General features: G+C 42.4%; 1 protein-coding gene across 1 annotated transcript in view; it reads right to left on the reverse strand.

Annotated features, from left to right (window-relative positions):
* The window catches only part of MAPK1 (mitogen-activated protein kinase 1), a 110,266-nt gene extending 95,502 nt beyond the window's left edge, over window positions 1–14,764 (reverse strand). The window contains exon 1 of the mRNA XM_047090318.1: window positions 14,435–14,764. Within this exon, the coding sequence (XP_046946274.1) occupies window positions 14,435–14,553 (119 nt within the window). The 5' untranslated portion in view covers window positions 14,554–14,764. The remainder of the gene's footprint in view (window positions 1–14,434) is intronic.
* Between the last annotated feature and the right edge of the window lie 3,793 nt (window positions 14,765–18,557).

Raw genomic sequence — 18,557 nt, forward strand, 5'->3', positions numbered from 1 at the left:
AGAGAGAGAGGGAGACACAGAATCGGAAACAGGCTCCAGGCTCCGAGCCATCAGCCCAGAGCCTGACGCGGGGCTCGAACTCACGGACCGTGAGATTGTGACCTGGCTGAAGTCGGACGCTTAACCGACTGCGCCACCCAGGCGCCCCAACATTTTTTTTTTTTAAAGCACAGAACATAATCATTTCCTCAAGCGTTTGTGAGCTTTTAATATTAAATTATTTTGTTAGTTTTTAATAGGAAGTTCCCCCAGTTTTTTTTTTTTTTAATTTTTAATGCTTATTTTTGAGAGAGAGTGCAAGTGGAAGAGGGGCAGAGAAAGAGGGAGACACAGAATCCGGAGCAGGCTCCAGACTCTGAGGTGTCAGTATAGAGCCCAACACATGAACTCACGAGACGTGAGATCATGACCTGATGACCTGAGCCAAAGTTGGATGCCCAACAGACTGAGTCACCCAGGCCCCCCCTCCCCGGTTTTTATTTTTAAGTTTATTTATTCTGAGACAGAGAATGCATGTGAGCACGCGCACACACAAGCATGAACGCGCACTTAGGGGAGGGGCAGAGAGAGAGAGAGAGAGAGAGAGAGAGAGAGAGAGAGAGAAAGAATCCCAAGCAGGCTCTGCCCTGCCAGCACCAGCATGGATGGATGCAGGGCTCAAACTCACAAATGCACAAACCACAGGATCATGACCTGAGCCAAAACCAGAGTCAGACGCTTAACCAAATGAACCCCCAGGCACCCCTCCCCATTGTTTTAGATCTCAGTAATGACCACCCAGAGGTTTCTCAGGTAAGCCACACTAAAATGGATAGCTTTCCAGTAACGGAAATTAATAATCCATACACGATACCTCTTTATATATGTACACATGAGCACACACACGTGCACACATGCTAATTTCATGTAATGTCTCTGCGGGCAATGACAACATTAGAGCTGGAAGGGACTTTAGAGATTTTACCTAAGCATTTAATTTTCAGATAACAAAAACCAAAACCCGCAGAAGCAAAGTGACCAGCATAAGCCCATGAAACATGTCAACAATGGCAGGGATGGAGGGAGTCTCAGGTCCCCTGACACCCAGGCCAATGTTCTTTCACTTGCCTCAAAGATGCCTTTTGTGACTTCTCCCAAATTTCAACACACCCTCATACAAGCACCTTTCTGGGACCCAAAAACAACTCTTTAGTGAAAAGGAACTAAATCTTAAACTACAGAAAAATTGTAAACATAGTTCATCAAACTTTTACTCTGAAGCATCTGAAAGTCTGTTAATATGATGCCTCATTACCCCCTTATTAGGGGGTATTTAGTGTGTATTTCCTACAAACAAAACGAGACCATTTTCCCACATAATCATAATGCAAATACCAAAATTGTTAACACTGGCATATTATTACAATCTAGTCTTCAGGCCCCAATTCAATTGTGCCAACTGAGACTCATGAATCACATTTAGCTGTCACACCTCGACTCCATCAGTCTGGAACAATTCCTCAGTTTTTTCTTGACTTTCATGACCTTGACATGAAAATTACAGGCAGTTATTTTGTAGAATATCCCTAACCTATGGTTTTTCTGGTGATGCCTCATGATTAGATTTGGATTATGCTTCACATTCTTGGCTGTTCCTATTCTGAAGGAAAACATGGAGAGTGCTGAGCTCTATATCTCAAAACCAAGTCAGAGATGGGATTTTTTTTTTTAATAGGCAAAAGTTAAGACAAGACACTTCACCAAAGAATAGATATAACTGGTTGGTTGATATGCACAGGAAAAAAATCATCATTAATCATGAGGAAAATGCAAATTGAAATTATTATGCAATACCACTTATAAACTCACTAGATGGGATACAATCAAGAAAGATGGACTAAACCAAGTGTTGGTAAGGCTGTGAAGAACTGGAATGCCTCATATATCACTGATGGAAATGTAAAATGGTATAGATGCTTTGGAAAATAGTCTGGTGGTTTCTTAAAAAATAAAAACACTATTTTCAAAAGTGTCAAGGCATTGGAGCCAAAGGAAGTCTGAGGAACTGCTCCAGCCTTAAGAAGACCAAAGAGACAGGACAACTAAATGAAACACAGATTGCTGAATAGGGTTTGAAGAGGAGGAAGTAATAATGTGTCATTGTTAATTTCCTGATGGTGGTGACTGGCTATGTTACAGTTATGTAGGAGATATTTCATTTGGTAAAAATACACATTGAAGTGTTCTGGTGACATGAGGCACTGTATGCATCAACAATTTACTCTCAAATAGGGCAGGGAAAAGGCTTTTTTGTATTGTCTTCGTAATATTTCTATACATTTCATATTGTTTAAAAAAGTTGTTAAGGGGCACCTGGGTGGCTCAGTTGGTTAAGCATCTGACTTTGGCTCAGGTCATAATCTTGCAGTTCATGAGTTCGAGCCCCGCATCAGCTCTGTGCTGACAGCTCAGAGCCTGGAGCTGGCTTTGGATCCTGTGTCTCCCTCTCTCTCTGCCCCTAACCCACTTGCACTTTGTCTCTCTCAAAAATAAATAAACATTTAAAAAAATTAGGGGCGCCTGGGTGGCTCAGTTCATTGGGTGTCTGACTTCGGCTCAGGTCATGATCTCAGGGCTTGTGAGTTTGAGCCCTGCATCAGGATCTGTGCTGACAGCTCAGAGCCTGGAGCCTGCTTCAGATTCTGTGTCCCTCTCTCACTCTGCCCCTCCCCTGCTCATGCTCTGTATCTCTTTTAAGAATAAATAAAACATTTTTAAAAATTTAATTAAAAAAATAAAATTAAAAAGTTGTTAAATGTAAAAAACCGTGTTAAATGTGTAGCATTAAAAATGCTTAAAATTATTCTGTTACAGAAAAAAAAATGCCTTCCTCTTTCCATTCTATACTCTTTAAAGACTTTTTTTTTGAAATGTTTGTTTATTTTTCAAAGAGAGAGACGGAGCATGAAAGGGAGAGGGGCAGGGAGAGAAAGACACACACAGAATCTGAAGCAAGGTCCAGGCTCCGAGCTGTCAGCAGACAGAGCCCAATGCAGGGCTCCAAGCCCAAGAGCCAGGAGATCATGACCTGAGCCGAAGTCTGATGCCCAACCGTCTGAGCCACCCAGGCACCCTCCACTCTATACTCTTAACCCATTTTATAAAAGTTTTCTTCATACTACTCACCAGTAAGTGAAACATTATGCGCTTGTGACAGTCCACCTTCTCTACTAAAAAGCAAACTCAAGATCAGGGACTAAGTTTTGTTCACCACACTATTCTCAGTACCTAGAATAGTGATGAGTACATAGGGTATTCATATTTGTTCAATGATTTAATTTGTAATTTTATTATGGTTTAAAATAAAATCACTATTATCCCCTCCCCTACATATACACATTGCTTGCCCTATGACCCATCAGCTCCACTTCTAAGTAACCAAGAGAAATAAAAGCCAAATGTCCACACAGAAACACAGATGAATGTATAGCAGCATTATCCATAATAGACAAAACCCAAAAACATTCCACATTTCCATAATCTAGTATATCCATCCAATTAATTACTATTTAATGACAAAAGGCAATCAACTACAGATTCTGGGAAGGACATGGATGAATTTCAAAACCTGTTTAAGAAAACACCAGATACAAAAAACTGTATCTTGCATGATTCCATTTTCATGAAAGTTCAAGGACAGGCAAAACAGAAAGCAGATCAGGAATTGTCTGGAGGTGGTAGTAGGAGTGGGAACTGACTGCAAATGACAAGAGGGAACTTTTTGTAATGATGGAAATGTTCTTTTTAAAAAAATTTTTCAACGTTTATTTATTTTTGGGGCAGAGAGAGACAGAGCATGAACGGGGGAGGGGCAGAGAGAGAGGGAGACACAGAATCGGAAACAGGCTCCAGGCTCTGAGCCATCAGCACAGAGCCCGACGCGGGGCTCGAACTCACGGACCACGAGATCGTGACCTGGCTGAAGTCGGACGCTTAACCGACTGCGCCACCCAGGCGCCCCAACAAAATATGATTCTTAAATAGAGAGAACAATTATGCTATGGCTTCAAATTCTCAAAAATTATTTTAGGGGACATATGTAATAAGAAACACTTATGTTCTGCTTAGTATAGAAAAGAAGCACTTAGTATAGAAAGTGCTTTCTTTTCATTTAATAACAATAGAAAGAATAACCCACTTAAAAAATTGGTTTGTGCATAATCTACCTTTTCAGCTTCCCAAATGCAGAAAAACAGGAAGGCCATTTAAAATTAAATGACGTATCTAGTGACTTAAAAAAAAAGTATTTTAGACTTGTGTTGGGGATAAATGCTATAAAAAGAAATTAAGGAAAACTCACTGGAAAGAAGTTAACACCAAGGCCCTGACCAGGCCTCTGTTCTAACCCTCTCTTCAAGCCACTCCCATTCCACCAGGCATCCCACACACTGTAAGCTCCCTGGGCCACATGTTTATCTCACTGATGTACCCACAAAACTACAACATGTCTAGTGCATATGTTATTTGTTGAGTTAATTATAACTAGGAAGCCTAGATGGAGTTAGATGCTCAGCACAGAATGATTTCGTAACAGTGCTTTTACTATATTACTCAGTAATTTATTTCCTTACCTGCCTGCCCCAAACACTAGTGTAACATTTTTGAGGGAGATCAAGGAACATGGCTCAGGGCCTGCCACATAAGATGCTCTCTGGTCATTCAATCAAACAGGAGAGGCATATGCCCAAGATCGCACAACTGGAACCTGATAGACCCAAAGTCTAACCGTTTTATTTCTGCATGAGTTGCTTTATACTCCAAGAGACTGAGTGAGGTGAAAGAGGATCCAGGTCTTGCCAGGTCCATTTACTTCAAAGGAATAACAATTAGAGCATTAACCAGGTATGAGCACTCAGCATTTCACCTACATACTTCATTTAATCCTCATGACACTGAGGAATACAACACTACCCCCTTTCTACAGATAAGGAAAACAAGACTCAAGTTGGATAACCTACAGCAGTCACATATCGAAGTAGTAAAAACCCATGCTCTTACATGCTCCATCATAGAGGCTTCCAGAAAAAAGTTAAACCTTGGGAGGAAGGCTGTGGCCAAAGACCAGAATGCTGGCCTCAGACAATCTGGTCAAGAAGTCACTCAGCAGATGTTGTTTCTTAGCTGTTTACTTTATTGTTAGGCTGCATAACTCATATATGTGTTACATGTTATATATGTATCAAATATTAAATAAATTTTAAAGATACCACCCAGTTTAGGGGCCACCCCCATAATGCCAGAGATAGAAAATAAAAGAACTCTAAAAGCAACCCAAAGCCCTTCTTCTGCTTCAACTACTTCTCCCTCTCCTCTCTTCCCTTCCTTCCCCACAGGCTCCAAAAAGCAGGGAAAAATTCCAGCCTGGAGAAGAGCAGGGGAAACAGCACCAAGAACTAACCAGGCAAGTCAGCACTCAATAAGAGGCATCTTTTGACTACCCCCACCTCATACCTCATACCTTAGAGAAGTCCAGCCTTTTCAAATGATTCCACCAGCTGACTGGACCAGAGGTGGACACCATCCCAAACTGGATCAGATTCTCTACCCCAGAAATTAGATTTAGAGTGCTCTCAGCCTCTAGTTGTCAATGTACTAAAGACACATACCTTGGGGAACCAAGGGTAAGCTCTCTTCTGCCAAATGCATGGGGATGTGTTGAAAAAGGAAAAAAAAATCTCTGTGCAGAGACGAAGGGTGCAAGTTGATTTTGTAAATGTCAAGAGAGAAGGAGGTAGGTACGCTGGACTATTTTCTAGTTCCTGGTTACAACCATACTTGAAGGCTTTAACTGCACTTCCTATCCCTGAAGTACCATAAGAAAGAGCCCTGAATCTTAATCACAAATTCCATTTCTACAGTCATTTTCTATGAGACAGTGCATGAAACACTCCAGCACCTTACACTACCTTTCTTTTTTTTTTTTTTTTTTATTTTTTTTTTCAACGTTTATTTATTTTTGGGACAGAGAGAGACAGAGCATGAACGGGCGAGGGGCAGAGAGAGAGGGAGACACAGAATCGGAAACAGGCTCCAGGCTCTGAGCCAACAGCCCAGAGCCTGACGCGGGGCTCGAACTCACGGACCGCGAGATTGTGACCTGGCTGAAGTCGGACGCTTAACCGACTGCGCCACCCAGGCGCCCCTACACTACCTTTCAATTAGCTAGCTCCAAGTTGTTCTTCAGGTCCCAACTTAAACACCACTTCTTCCAGGAAATCTTCCCAGACTATTCAAAACATTTTAGCTCTACCTTTTATACTCCCCGGTGGCACTGTGCACCTCATCATACTTGGTAAGTGTTATTTCTTTCCTGTGGGACTATAAACACCACAGAGTAAAACCATCTCTTCTGTTCAACACTCTGATCCTATTGCCTAGCACATTGGCCAGGTACACACTTAATAACATCATTAAGTGAATGGAAATCAAGAAACTGGTAGACGTAGGTAGAAAGGGTGAGAAGAAATCAACACTAACCTCCTGATAAAAAATTTGACCCTACCTCCCTCATCCTTTCCAAGTATCCAGTTTTTCCCTTTTCTACCTCCCTACAGCCCCAAGTTAGCTCTGACAATTACCATTTTATACTTTGGTGCCAATGCATTCAGGAACCAGGGCTGTAGGAAGTATGTTTCCAGATAGCTTGGTATAACAGAGTAAAACCTATCAAAAAAACCAAAAAACAAAAAAAGTCACAGATTTGGGGGTCTAGATAAATCTCAATTCCACTATATATATATATTGGCTGTGAATCCTGGACAAGTTACATGAAATCTGGTTTCTTCATCCATAAAATAAAAAAAAATCTATTACCTCAAAGATGAGAAAGAAAATGAACTTGAAACCACAGTACCTAAAACAAGGCAGGCTTGTGCAGGTCCCTACCCCCACACCCTACTTCCCAGCTCCTACTGGCCATGGGTTCAAAACACATACACTGTCCTAACTAAGAATCTGAAAAGTGCCTTGGAGAATCCCTGCTGGCTTTCCAATGCGAGGGAGGCCCAAGTAGTGAAAGAGAAACAAAAGGGAAGAAATAGCATCTCAGGGTTAGGTAGGTGGGTACAGTGAACTGGATACAGGGTGAAGTAGCTCTGGATGTTTGTTGGGGAATCAGTTCTTTTTTAATTAGTAGGTACCTTATTGTGAACAAAATGGAGAATATTATATGGTTCCTGGGAAAACTGGGATGCTTTTTGTAAAAATGTTCTCATAAATACTTGATAATGAAAAACAAATTAAATTCATGGAAATGGCTTATCAGTTATAGCTAACCACAGGAATTCTACACTTTTTTTCTTTTCTTTTTTTTTTAAAGTTTTTTTTTTTTAATATTTTATTTATTTTTGAGAGAGAGAGAGAGACAGTGTCTCTTAGTGTCTTCGCTTTTCTTTCTTAATTTTTTTTTCAACATTTATTTTATTTTTGGGACAGAGAGAGACAGAGCATGAACGGGGGAGGGGCAGAGAGAGAGGGAGACACAGAATCAGAAACAGGCTCCAGGCTCTGAGCCATCAGCCCAGAGCCCGACGCGGGGCTCGAACTCACGGACCGCGAGATCGTGACCTGGCTGAAGTCGGACGCTTAACCGACTGCGCCACCCAGGCGCCCCTCTTTTTTTTTTTTTTTTTTTTAAAGAGAGAGAGGGTGAGAGAGAATCCCAAGCAGGCTCCAAACAGCAGCACTTGATGCGGGGCTCAAACTCCCAAATCATGAGATCATGACCTGAGCCAAAACCGAGTCAGAAGCTCAACCAACTGAACCACCAAGGCACCTGAAGAATTCTACACAATAGGGATGCTATTAATATCAAAATCAATTTTGTTGAATAGCTTGAAAGTACTCAAAACTTTCAAAAACACTGAATTTTCTGTTGCTCATGTAAACTGGTGTACTCAGGGGGCGCCTGGGTGGCGCAGTCGGTTAAGCGTCCGACTTCAGCCAGGTCACGATCTTGCGGTCTGTGAGTTCGAGCCCCGCGTCGGGCTCTGGGCTGATGGCTCAGAGCCTGGAGCCTGTTTCCGATTCTGTGTCTCCCTCTCTCTCTGCCCCTCCCCCCGTTCATGCTCTGTCTCTCTCTGTCCCAAAAATAAATAAACGTTGAAAAAAAAAATTAAAAAATAAACTGGTGTACTCAGATATGTGAGCTCCCAAAAGTATACAAGAGATTTCTTTATTAAAAGTTAACAGATTGGCATCCCAGTGGCTCAGTAAGTTGAGCATCCAACTTCAGCTCAGGTCATGATCTCATGGCTCATGAGTTCAAGCCCTGCATCAGGCTCTGTGCTGATGGCATGGAGCCTGCTTTGGTTCTTTTGTCCCCCTCTCTCTGCCCTTCCCTGCTTGCTCACTCTCTCTCAAAACAAATAAATAAATAAATAAATCTTTAAAGAAAAAAAAAAAAAAGGTTAACAGAGGCTCCTGGCTGACTCAGTTGGTAGAGCATGTGACTCCTGATTTTGGGGTCGTAAGTTCAAGCCCCATGTTGGGTGCAAAGATTACTTAAAAATAAAATTAAAAAAAAAAAAAATAACAATTGAGGTACCAGGGTGGCCCAGTTGGTTAAGTGTCCAACTTCAGCTCAGGTCACGATCTCACAGTTTTTGGGTTCGAGTCCCATGTCAGTCGGGTTCTGTGCTAACAGCTCAAAGCCAGGAGCCTGCTTTGGATTCTGTGTCCCCCTTTCTCTCTGCCCCTCCCCTGCTCATGCTCTGTCTGTCTGTCTGTCTGTCTCTCTCCCTCTCAAAAATAAACACTTAAAAAAATTAACAATTAACAAGCAAAACTAAGAATCTGATCCCAGATCCATTTGTCTTGAGCTTCGATAAATGATACACACTACTGCTAGTCTTGCCTTTCAAACAGGCAGTACAAATGACCTAGCAGAGTTTTAGGAAGGGAGGGAGTGCTAACAGCAGACAGCAGTAAGGGTATGTTTATGGAGGAGATGAGCCTTAGAGGAAGTCAGGACTTGAACAGGGACCGATGTTTTGCGAAGGTTGGAGGGGTATACTGCTAGCATCCTGACAGGACAATTCTCCTGCACAGGGACTGTACCACGCACTGTAGGTCGTTTAGCATACCTGCCTCCACCACTACAAATGGAAGGCCTATAACACTCCCCAATCAATGTAACAACCAAAAAAAAAACCAAAGCAAAACAAAACCCAAAGACATTTCAAAATACCCCTGGAAAGGGGGTAAAAGTCATACCCACTGAGTAACCCTAGATAAGCAGAAAGAAAAGAGTAAGCAGAGCAGGTAGAAAGCATAAAAAAGACAAAGAGGGGAACATAATTCACAAAATTTGAGGAGGAACTGGCAGAGACAAGACTATCCTTTAATGACTCTCACTTAACAAATGAAACTGAACTCCTCAGTAAACAATGTCCTTCAGGATTTGACCCTGCCCATCCCACTGTCTCAACTTCAGCTTTCTCCTTAAGGCACCCTATACTCCTGCCATCCCAAACAACTTGTGGTTTTCCTGACCTAATGTGCTGCTTTTGCATGTACATTTTCCTTTACCTAGAATGCACATTCAAGGCGAAATCCTAATCATACATCAACACCCAGCTCAAAAGTCTGTGAAGCCATAGAAACAGCCCAACAGCTCCACATCACTCAGGCCTCCTTTTTCTCAAATCGTTACACATATTCTTTCTGAATGGACTGGTATACTCTGTATTACTGTTCAATTCCATACAACTATTTGGACTAAAAAGTACTACAGGGCAGAGACCATGTGAATCCTGGCACATAACAGGTGCTCAATAAATATTTTCTGAATTACCTTATGTGAAAGTTTTTAGAAAAGCTAAAAAGTGATACAAGCAAGGAGACAACAGGTATTTCCTGTTATTAAAAGCATATATTTTCTCAGCTTTGATCTTTGGTAGCACATCATTTAGGAACCATACAGGCTGGGATGCTCTATCATTTCCTAGCTGTGTGTCCTTGGGCAAGTTAACTAACATCTCTCTGTCTCAAGTTTCCTCACTTTCATACAGAGCAACCACATTTGCAGTGTGGTTATGAGGATTAATTAATGTATACAAAACAAACAGAAAGTGCTGATTTAAACGGTGGTTCTACTAGTCTGCCATAATCAACAAGTTTTAGTAAGACAGGATGTTAAACCATTAGGAAGACGATCACACTGAAATTTTGCTTGAAACTATCTTCTTTTTTTTTTTTAGGAGAGTAGAAAAATCAACAAGTCTAATAGCTTGTCTTCAAGCTGCATTGTTTGTCCTCTACAGTATTCAATGCCAATCCCTTATGACTACAGTCTCCCTTGGTTCCTGTGATGATGCAAATTCCTGGTTGTCCTGTCTCTGTAGCACACTTCCTCTGTCCTCTTCTGCAACTTGTCCTCTATTGACACCTAACGTGAGGCACTTCTCTGACTCAGTTCTGACATATTTTTCTCATCTTATCCACTCTTAAAGTATCTCTATTTCAACTAGTATCTCTATGGAGGTGACCAGTATGATGTCTCAATCATATTCAGGAAATATTTCAAACTCAACTTACTCAAAATACTTACCTTAGTTAATAAATGAACAAGCATGCACAGCTTCAATTTCTCCTCTGTCATACATTTTTTTTCTTTTTTTCTGATTCTTCTACGTCTCACCAGTCCTCAGATTCCTATTCCTTTGCCTATCTCTTAACAATATTTATCTGGGTTATCTTTGTCCTCAGTAGTTCTTCAACCTTTCTGGGACAACGGACCCCTTTGAAAATCTATTGAATGTAATGGATTGTTTACTAGAAAGATGAATATACACATCTGCTTGCAATTTCACTTAATCAATGACCTCAAATAAGAATCTGTACTCATCCATGCAAGATTACTACTTACATAAATTTTCACCTCCAGTTTCAACTTCCCTCTTCTAAATTTCAAGATGCCTTCTGGATATAGCCTAAATGGCCTACAGTCATCACAACTTAACAAGTCTGAACTCACTATTTCTCCCTAATAAGCCTGCTCTACCTCCAGTATTTCTCTTCTGATAACAGCACCACTATCCTCCCAGGCTCCCAGCCTAGAAGTCTTAGAATTAACAAATACGCCCATATGCAATCTCAGAAATCCTGGTCTCAGAAATCCCTCTTAAATCCAAAACCCATCTCTAAGACTCTTACCCTTTAAGATTGCATTATCCTTTACTTCTTCCCACACTTGCCATAATTCAGTCTTTCTATCATACTTCAGAGAAGAGCCCACTACGGATTTTTTTTTTTTGAAAGATTTTATTTTTAAGTAATCTCTACACCCAACATGGGGCTCAAACTTACAATCCTGAGATCAAGAGTTGCATGCTCTACCAACTGAGCCAGCTAGGCGTCCCATGGACTCAATCTTAATAAGGTCTCTCAACACCTCTGTTACCCTCCAATGCCACTTTATCACTTCACACCCAGGCAGTTACAATAGCCTAATTGATTCCCCCCACCAAATTTTTTTTCTATCATTTCCATCAGTGTTGATCTATCTTCCCAAAAAAAATCTAAGAATTGACCATGTGACTGCCTGTTTTCAAAATCACTGATGCTTCTTCATTGCACAAATATACAAACTCAGTTTTGCCTTTAGAGTCCTCTACAGCTTGCCACCTAAATACTTTCCCAAGATTAGATTCCACAACTCAAACTGTCACTTGAGCCAATTATCCATCAAAATCATACCCACTCTTAAAGACCCAACTCAAACTCCACTCTTCATCTTTATACCCTCCATATAATGATTAGGAAAGGGCTCTGCACAAAAAAGGCAAAATTCCTAACTGCCTGAAAATCTTTAACTCTGTCAGAAAGTGTCACATTTTTTAAAATATCACTATTTAGGGGCGCCTGGGTGGCTCAGTCGGTTGGGCGTCCGACTTCGGCTTAGGTCATGATCTCACGGTCCGGGAGTTCGAGCCCCGCGTCGGGCTCTGTGCTGTCAGTTCAGAGCCTGAAGCCTGCTTCAGATTCTGTGTCTCCCTCTCTCTCTGCCCCTCCCCCACTCACGATCTGTCTCTATCAAAAAAAATGAATAAACGTTAAAAAAAATATATCACTATTTAAATATTAACATTTCATTCAAGAAGCCCCCCATAAACAATCAACATTTATTAAATGCTAAGAATGTGCAATGCAGATTAAATTCTTATTTAGATGAGGATAAAAAGCTATAACCTGGACCCAGAATTATAATTCCAATTATACTTATATTTGGATTTTACTCAGGAAAGGAAAATTACAGTAAAAAATTTACTTGGCATTAGGGGTGCCTGAGTGGTTCAGTCAGTTAAGAGTACAACTTCGGCTCAGGTCACAATCTCACAGTTTGTAGGTTCGAGCCCCACATCCAGCTCTGTGCTGACAGTTCAGAGTCCGGAGCCTGCTTAGGATACTATGTCTCCTCTCTCTGCCCTTCTCCTAGTTGCTCACGCATGCATGCTCGCTCTCTCTCTCTCTCTCTCTCTCTCAAAAGTAAACAAACATTAAAACAAATTTTTCAAAAAAAGTACTTGGCATCTCCTCTGACAGAAAATCAAGTAAGTCTATGACAATGACAGAAATACTATATGTAAGTTATCTTCAGACTGGTAAAAATCTTATCAAGAAAAAAAAAACAAAAAAACCTTTCAAGTGAAGTGTCCTAAAACTAGATTTTTTCAGTCCATATTTTACATGTAGGATTTTTTAAAAGAGCCCAAGGACTTGATGGACAATTCTGAGCTTCTCATGAGATGTGTTTACCGGCATACTTACCAGCAGGTGCAATAGCAATCAGATGTATGATAGAGAAGTGATGCTGTGGGCAGTACTTTGTTACCTTCTAGGGCATTATTTCTTTTGACCTGACCTAATTTAAATTCTCTTTTGGCTCCTAACCCTCTGAGTTCACTACTTTTCACAGTTGTATATGTGAAGCACTTTGATCCTCAAGAAAATGAAAATGGTCAAGATTCAATTAGACTTTTTTTTTTTAAGTCTTTCAAAGATACTTGTTAAAACATGCCCTTTATGGCATTTCTAAAATCACAATCACTCAAATTTGAATACAGTTCAAAAATATATTTACTTACAACAGTAATATATGCTAAAATTCTGAAGTTATTAATAACACCACTTAAGGACAGTAAGGTATAATAGAGCTGCAGCATTTGAAATAGGACCTCAGTCTACAATCTCAAGTCTGGACTCTACTTGTATGACTAAGAATCTGCTTCACTTGCAAATACTTTCTCACCTGAAAGAGGGATATCACCACCTTTTCCTCCTTCGAGGTGGCTGTTCAAATAAAATGAAATAATATACCTAGAAAAGCACTTGCCACCAAGTGTTCAATAAATATTAGTTTACTTCTTTCATTCAAAACAAAACACACTCACAAGAAGATTTAGGTGTAAGGGAGTCTACACTTCCATTAAGTCCTCATCACAAAACAATACAGCTAGTTCGAAGAACTACAAACGTTTCTGAGGGATATGGATCAAGATAAGGGAGGCTGCATGTGATTCTACAAGAATTCCATTACGGGTGCATACATATTGACCACTAAAACATTAATAAGAAAAGTCCACAGCAATTGTGCTAAAACGTCTGAATACATTTCTGCTGGCAAGAGAACTCACTCGGGGTAAAGAAAAAAAAAAAAAAAAAAAAGAGATCAGACCCAACTCCAAACGACTCTAATAAATTAAGAGAGCGGTACTGGCTTATTCTTCATGAAACGCAAACAGTATGGGTATTAAAATCCATTTAAAAACTTCAAATTTAAAATATTTCATAACTAACACTGCTGCCACGAATGCTTTTTATAGAAAGCCTGCGCAGGAGAGCACCGTTAGCATCACCGAAAAAAAAATTTAACGAAAGTCGAGGAAAACGGGAGAGGGAAGATCATTATTTCGGCGTTCGGCACACATGCCGAGGCGAACCCCTTTCAAGACCGCGGCCAACACCACCGTCGACAAGCCTCTGAAGGAATTCCTGGTTTTACAATCGGATGTCAAAAAGAAGGCCCTGATGCTAGCAAACTGGGAGGTGGAAGGGGATGAGGGACCGCTTCCGTTCCCTTCCCGGAGATCCTGGCTCTAAACTCCGCGCTGCGCCCGGGTCTGGGGGTCCCCGGGTGCTGGCCTCCGCCCCCTACGCCCCTCCCCGCGACAATCGAAGGCCGGCCCGCGAACCGCCGCGAGCAACACCCAAACCTCGACAGTCTCCCGGGCCCCGCCTGAGGCCCCCAGCGCAGCGACCACAGTGAAGTCATGGATTGGGGTCGCAGCGGCGCCGGAGGCCGGGGCGCGGACGAGGCCGCGGCTGCGTCCGCTGCGTCCCCAGGCAGTGGGGTGGGCGGGCGTGGCCCGGCCTGCGAGCGGGCGTGGACACTCACCACACCATGCCGTAGGCGCCCTCGCCGATATACGAGAGGTTGGTGTAGCGCGGCCCCACGTCGAACACCTGCCCGCGGACCATCTCCGGGCCCGCGCCCGCCGCCGCCGCCGCCGCCATGTTGGCTGCCGGGCCGCCGCCGCCGCCGCCTCCGCCGCGAAAGGCTCGACGTTCCGCGGCCGCCGCTCGGCTCACGCCGCGCCTCTCGGAGGGACCGCGCCGCTGCGGGTGCAGCTGCCGACGCTAACCGGGAAAGAGCAAGGAGGGAACCGTTTAGGAGAGCTACAGAGTCTACGGCCACTCGGACCGACTGCCTGCCTGACTGACTGACGGGCGGGCCGGCGGGCGGAGGGAGGGGCGAGCGCCGAGGAGGGCGCCGGGGCGGAGCAAAGAAACGTGTACGAGGATTGGCTCTCCCCGCCTCGGGGCGGGGCTGCAATGGCCAGCGGAAGCGGCGAGGTCTGGGCGGAGCACTGCGGCGGCGGCAGAGTCACCGCCCTGCGTGGTCACGTGCGTTCGCGGGGGAGTTGGCGCGGGAGGCGGCTCTGGAGAAGCAGAAGGACACCGAGGCGTCAGGTTGGGGTGTATATCGCTGAGCCGGAGAGACTGTCAGGGAAGGGAAAGCCCCGGAGCGGGGTACTGACTGAGTCAGGGAACGACCTAGGACAGCGCATGAGGGACTCCAGCGCACCACACACCGGCCACAGGCCTGCAGCAGGCCTGCGCCAGTGGCCCGCACACAAACTTAGAAGCCTTGAGACAAGGACAGAAACCGAAAGGCTTGACCGAGACCACAAAAGACATTTGAATACTGAGAAAGTGTGAAACACAAAGGTGGAGACTAAAGTGAGAGATTTCGGATACGCTAATCAGACAGGTTCGTTCAACCAATGTTTGTTGAACATCTATATTATTATGGGCATCAACATTCTAGAGGGAGATGATAGATAAGAAAGAAAGAAAAGAGAGGTAAAAAAAAAATACTCAAGTTGTAATAAGTACTATGAAGAAATATAAAGCAGGGTAAAGGGTTAGAAGGTAGTGGAGAAAGACATTGAGATTCAGGGACTGAGGCCCAGATAGGTACAGATCGACAGAAGCTTAGGACATACTGAAACAAATGCAAGGATGGAAACGCTAAAACCCAAATATTAAGATGTAGAGAAAACGAGACAAACAAACTGAAGCCTTGGAAGTACTCACAAGCACCAGAGGCTGAAAAATAAATATCAGAATCCTAAAGCAAGTGAAAACCAAGAATAGCTAAGACAATGAAACAAATGATGCAGCCACTGCTTCAGAGCCATTTCCCAGGCCATCTGTGGAGAGGGAGGGAGTAAGGATGTAAGATCCTGCATCCCAGTTGTCCAACACTGATCTTGAAAGCCTTCAACTCATGACTTCTACACATCAGCAAATTTCAATTAGTCTCAAAAGTGAATAGGCAAACTCTTTAAAAACCTTGTAGGGAAGTAAATATGTGGCACATGAGATAAGAAATGAAGTGCCAGAGGGGCGCCTGGATGGCTCCATTGGTTGAGTGACCAGCTCAGGTCATGATCTCTCCGTTTTTGAGTTCTAGCCCTGCATTGGGCTCGCTGCTATCAGCACAGAGCCCACTTGGAATCCTCTGTCCCCCTTTCTCTCTGCCCCTCCCCTGTTCGCTCTCTCTCTCTCTCTCTCTCTCTCAAAAATAAACATTAAAAAAGAAATAAATAAAGTGCTGGAGCCAAAACTTACTCCTTGAAACATACTTAGTCCACTAAGCAGAACACAGTTTTAGAATACACCTCACTTTTATTCTTTATTAAGAAAAGATTGTATCTTTTAAAGAACAGGCCAGTACGGGCTCCTGGGTAGCTCAGTCGGTTAAGCAGCTGACTCTTGATTTCAGCTCATGTCGTGATCTCATTGTTGTGAGATCAAGCCCTGCATTAGGCTCTGTGCTGATGGCAAAGAGCCTGCTTGGGATTCTCTCCCTCTCTCTCTCTCTCCGTGCCTCCCACTGTCTCTCTCTCGCTCACTCTCAAAATAAACTTAAAAAAATAAGAATAAATAGTTAACATTAAAAAATATTATTTAAAGAACAGGCCAAGATAAATGGAGTGTACTGTGAAATGAAAACCGTAGTAACTGAAGTAAAATTCAATAGTGCAGTAAAAAAGCAGATTTGACAATGCAAAAGAACAAATCATCAATACAGAAGATAAATGTGAGAAAAATTCAAAGTGATGGAATTCTTTAAGGAAAAATGAGTAGGAGAACATCAAGCTATAGGCATTGCTCAAGAGAAGACAGAGAAAATCAATTACAGGCAATAATTTAAATTATAATAAAACTTTCCTTAGTTCTGAAAACATCTGAGGTGCAGGTGGAAAACTGAGGGAATTCACTGGGATCCAGAAAAATTAAGCATAAATCAATTTCAAGATGTAATCTGGAAAAATTCGTAAATCTCAGAGATAAAGAACAAATACAGTCTCCAATAAGGAAAAAAAATTATTTATTAAAAAAAAAAACACTTGTTGGAGTGCCTGGGTGGCTTAGTCAGTTAAGTGTCCAACTCTTGATTTCAGCTCAGGTCATTATCTCATGGTTCATGGGGTTGAGCCCCAAGTCAGGCTCCATGGTGACAGTGTGGAGCCTGCTTGGGATTCTCTCTCCCTCTCCCTCTGTTTCTCTCCTGTTCGCCTGCCCTCTCTCTTTGTCAAAATAAATAAATAAACATTAAAAAAAAAACACTTTTTTTTTTCAGATTCCTCCTTTGTAATAATCAAATGCAAAAGGAAGATGGAAAAGATTGACAGCACTCTGAGGAGGTAAATTGTAACCTTCCTTGGATGGTTTTATTCCCTCCAATCCTGAGTTCCTCCCAGCTCCTAAACCATTACTCAGAATCTCTTTCCTGAACTCCAGGTCAGCTTGTCTATCTACACAACCTATACCTACCTACACAACCTATACCTACGTACACAACCTACGCAACCTACATAACACTATATGACATCCCCACAGATGCTTCACCTCCACATGTCCAAATTGCTGATAGCTAGAGCAGGAGTTCTGCACTCAGAGTGCTAGAGGGTTTCAGTTTTGCTGCTCCACTTACTACCTGCATGACCTTGGCCTCAGTTTCCTCACTCTTGAAGTGAAGATCATAATAGTACCTACCTCATAAGTTTGTTTTTTGTACAGAATAAGACAACATATGTAAAGAGCCTGGCACATAGCAAGTACTCAATAAATGTTATCTTTTATTATTATCTGCTCCACCCAAACCTGTTCCTCCTCTTGTATCTGTGGATAGCATCACCACCTGGATACTCAAACTGGAATTTTGAGTATGATCCTTACCAACTCCTTACCATTTTCCCTTGTTGCCAACTCTCACCTCCCCCACTCCCTGCATTGAACCAGTCACAAACTCCTGTAAATTCTGTTTCTTTAACATTTCTGAAATCCTGGGGCAGCTGGCTGGCTCAGTTGGTGGAACATGCAACTCTTGATTTCAAGATTGTAAGTTTGAGCCCCATTTTGGGCATAAAGTTTACTTAAAAATAAAATCTTTAAAAAAGTTTTTAATTACAGTCCTAAAATCCTTGTTACTCGAAGTATGGTGTCCAAACGAGCAGTGTCAGCATTGTGTGGGAGTTTGTTAGGAATGTGGCATCTCAGGCCCTCACCCAGACATACTGAATCCAGATCTGTATTTTAACAAGATCCCCAGGTGGTTTGTGTGCATATTAAACTTTGAAAAGCACTATTTATTTTTTATTGAGGTATAACCAACATATGACATTACATTACTTTCAGAGGTACAATATAATGATTCAATATGTGTAAATATTGTGAAATGATCACCATAAGTCTAGCTAGCATCCGCCAATCACACAGAGTTACACAGTTTTGAAAAGCACTGTTTTAAACATATCTACTTCATCCCCACTGCCATTCTGCTACTGATCAACTCTCTCACCTAGAGGACCGCAGTAACCTTAATCCTTCTGCTTTCAGTGTGGCCCATCTCCAGTTGCTTCTCCTTGTACCCAGATCAATCTTCCCATAACAAATTTGACCATGTCTTTTCCCTTCTTAAAGCAATCCAGGGGCTCCCTATGGCACGC

The sequence above is a fragment of the Lynx rufus genome, unplaced genomic scaffold (assembly GCF_022079265.1).
Source record: "Lynx rufus isolate CCGP_SWC_20201006 ecotype Redwood Valley unplaced genomic scaffold, mLynRuf1.p SCAF_29, whole genome shotgun sequence".
NCBI lineage: Eukaryota > Metazoa > Chordata > Mammalia > Carnivora > Felidae > Lynx > Lynx rufus.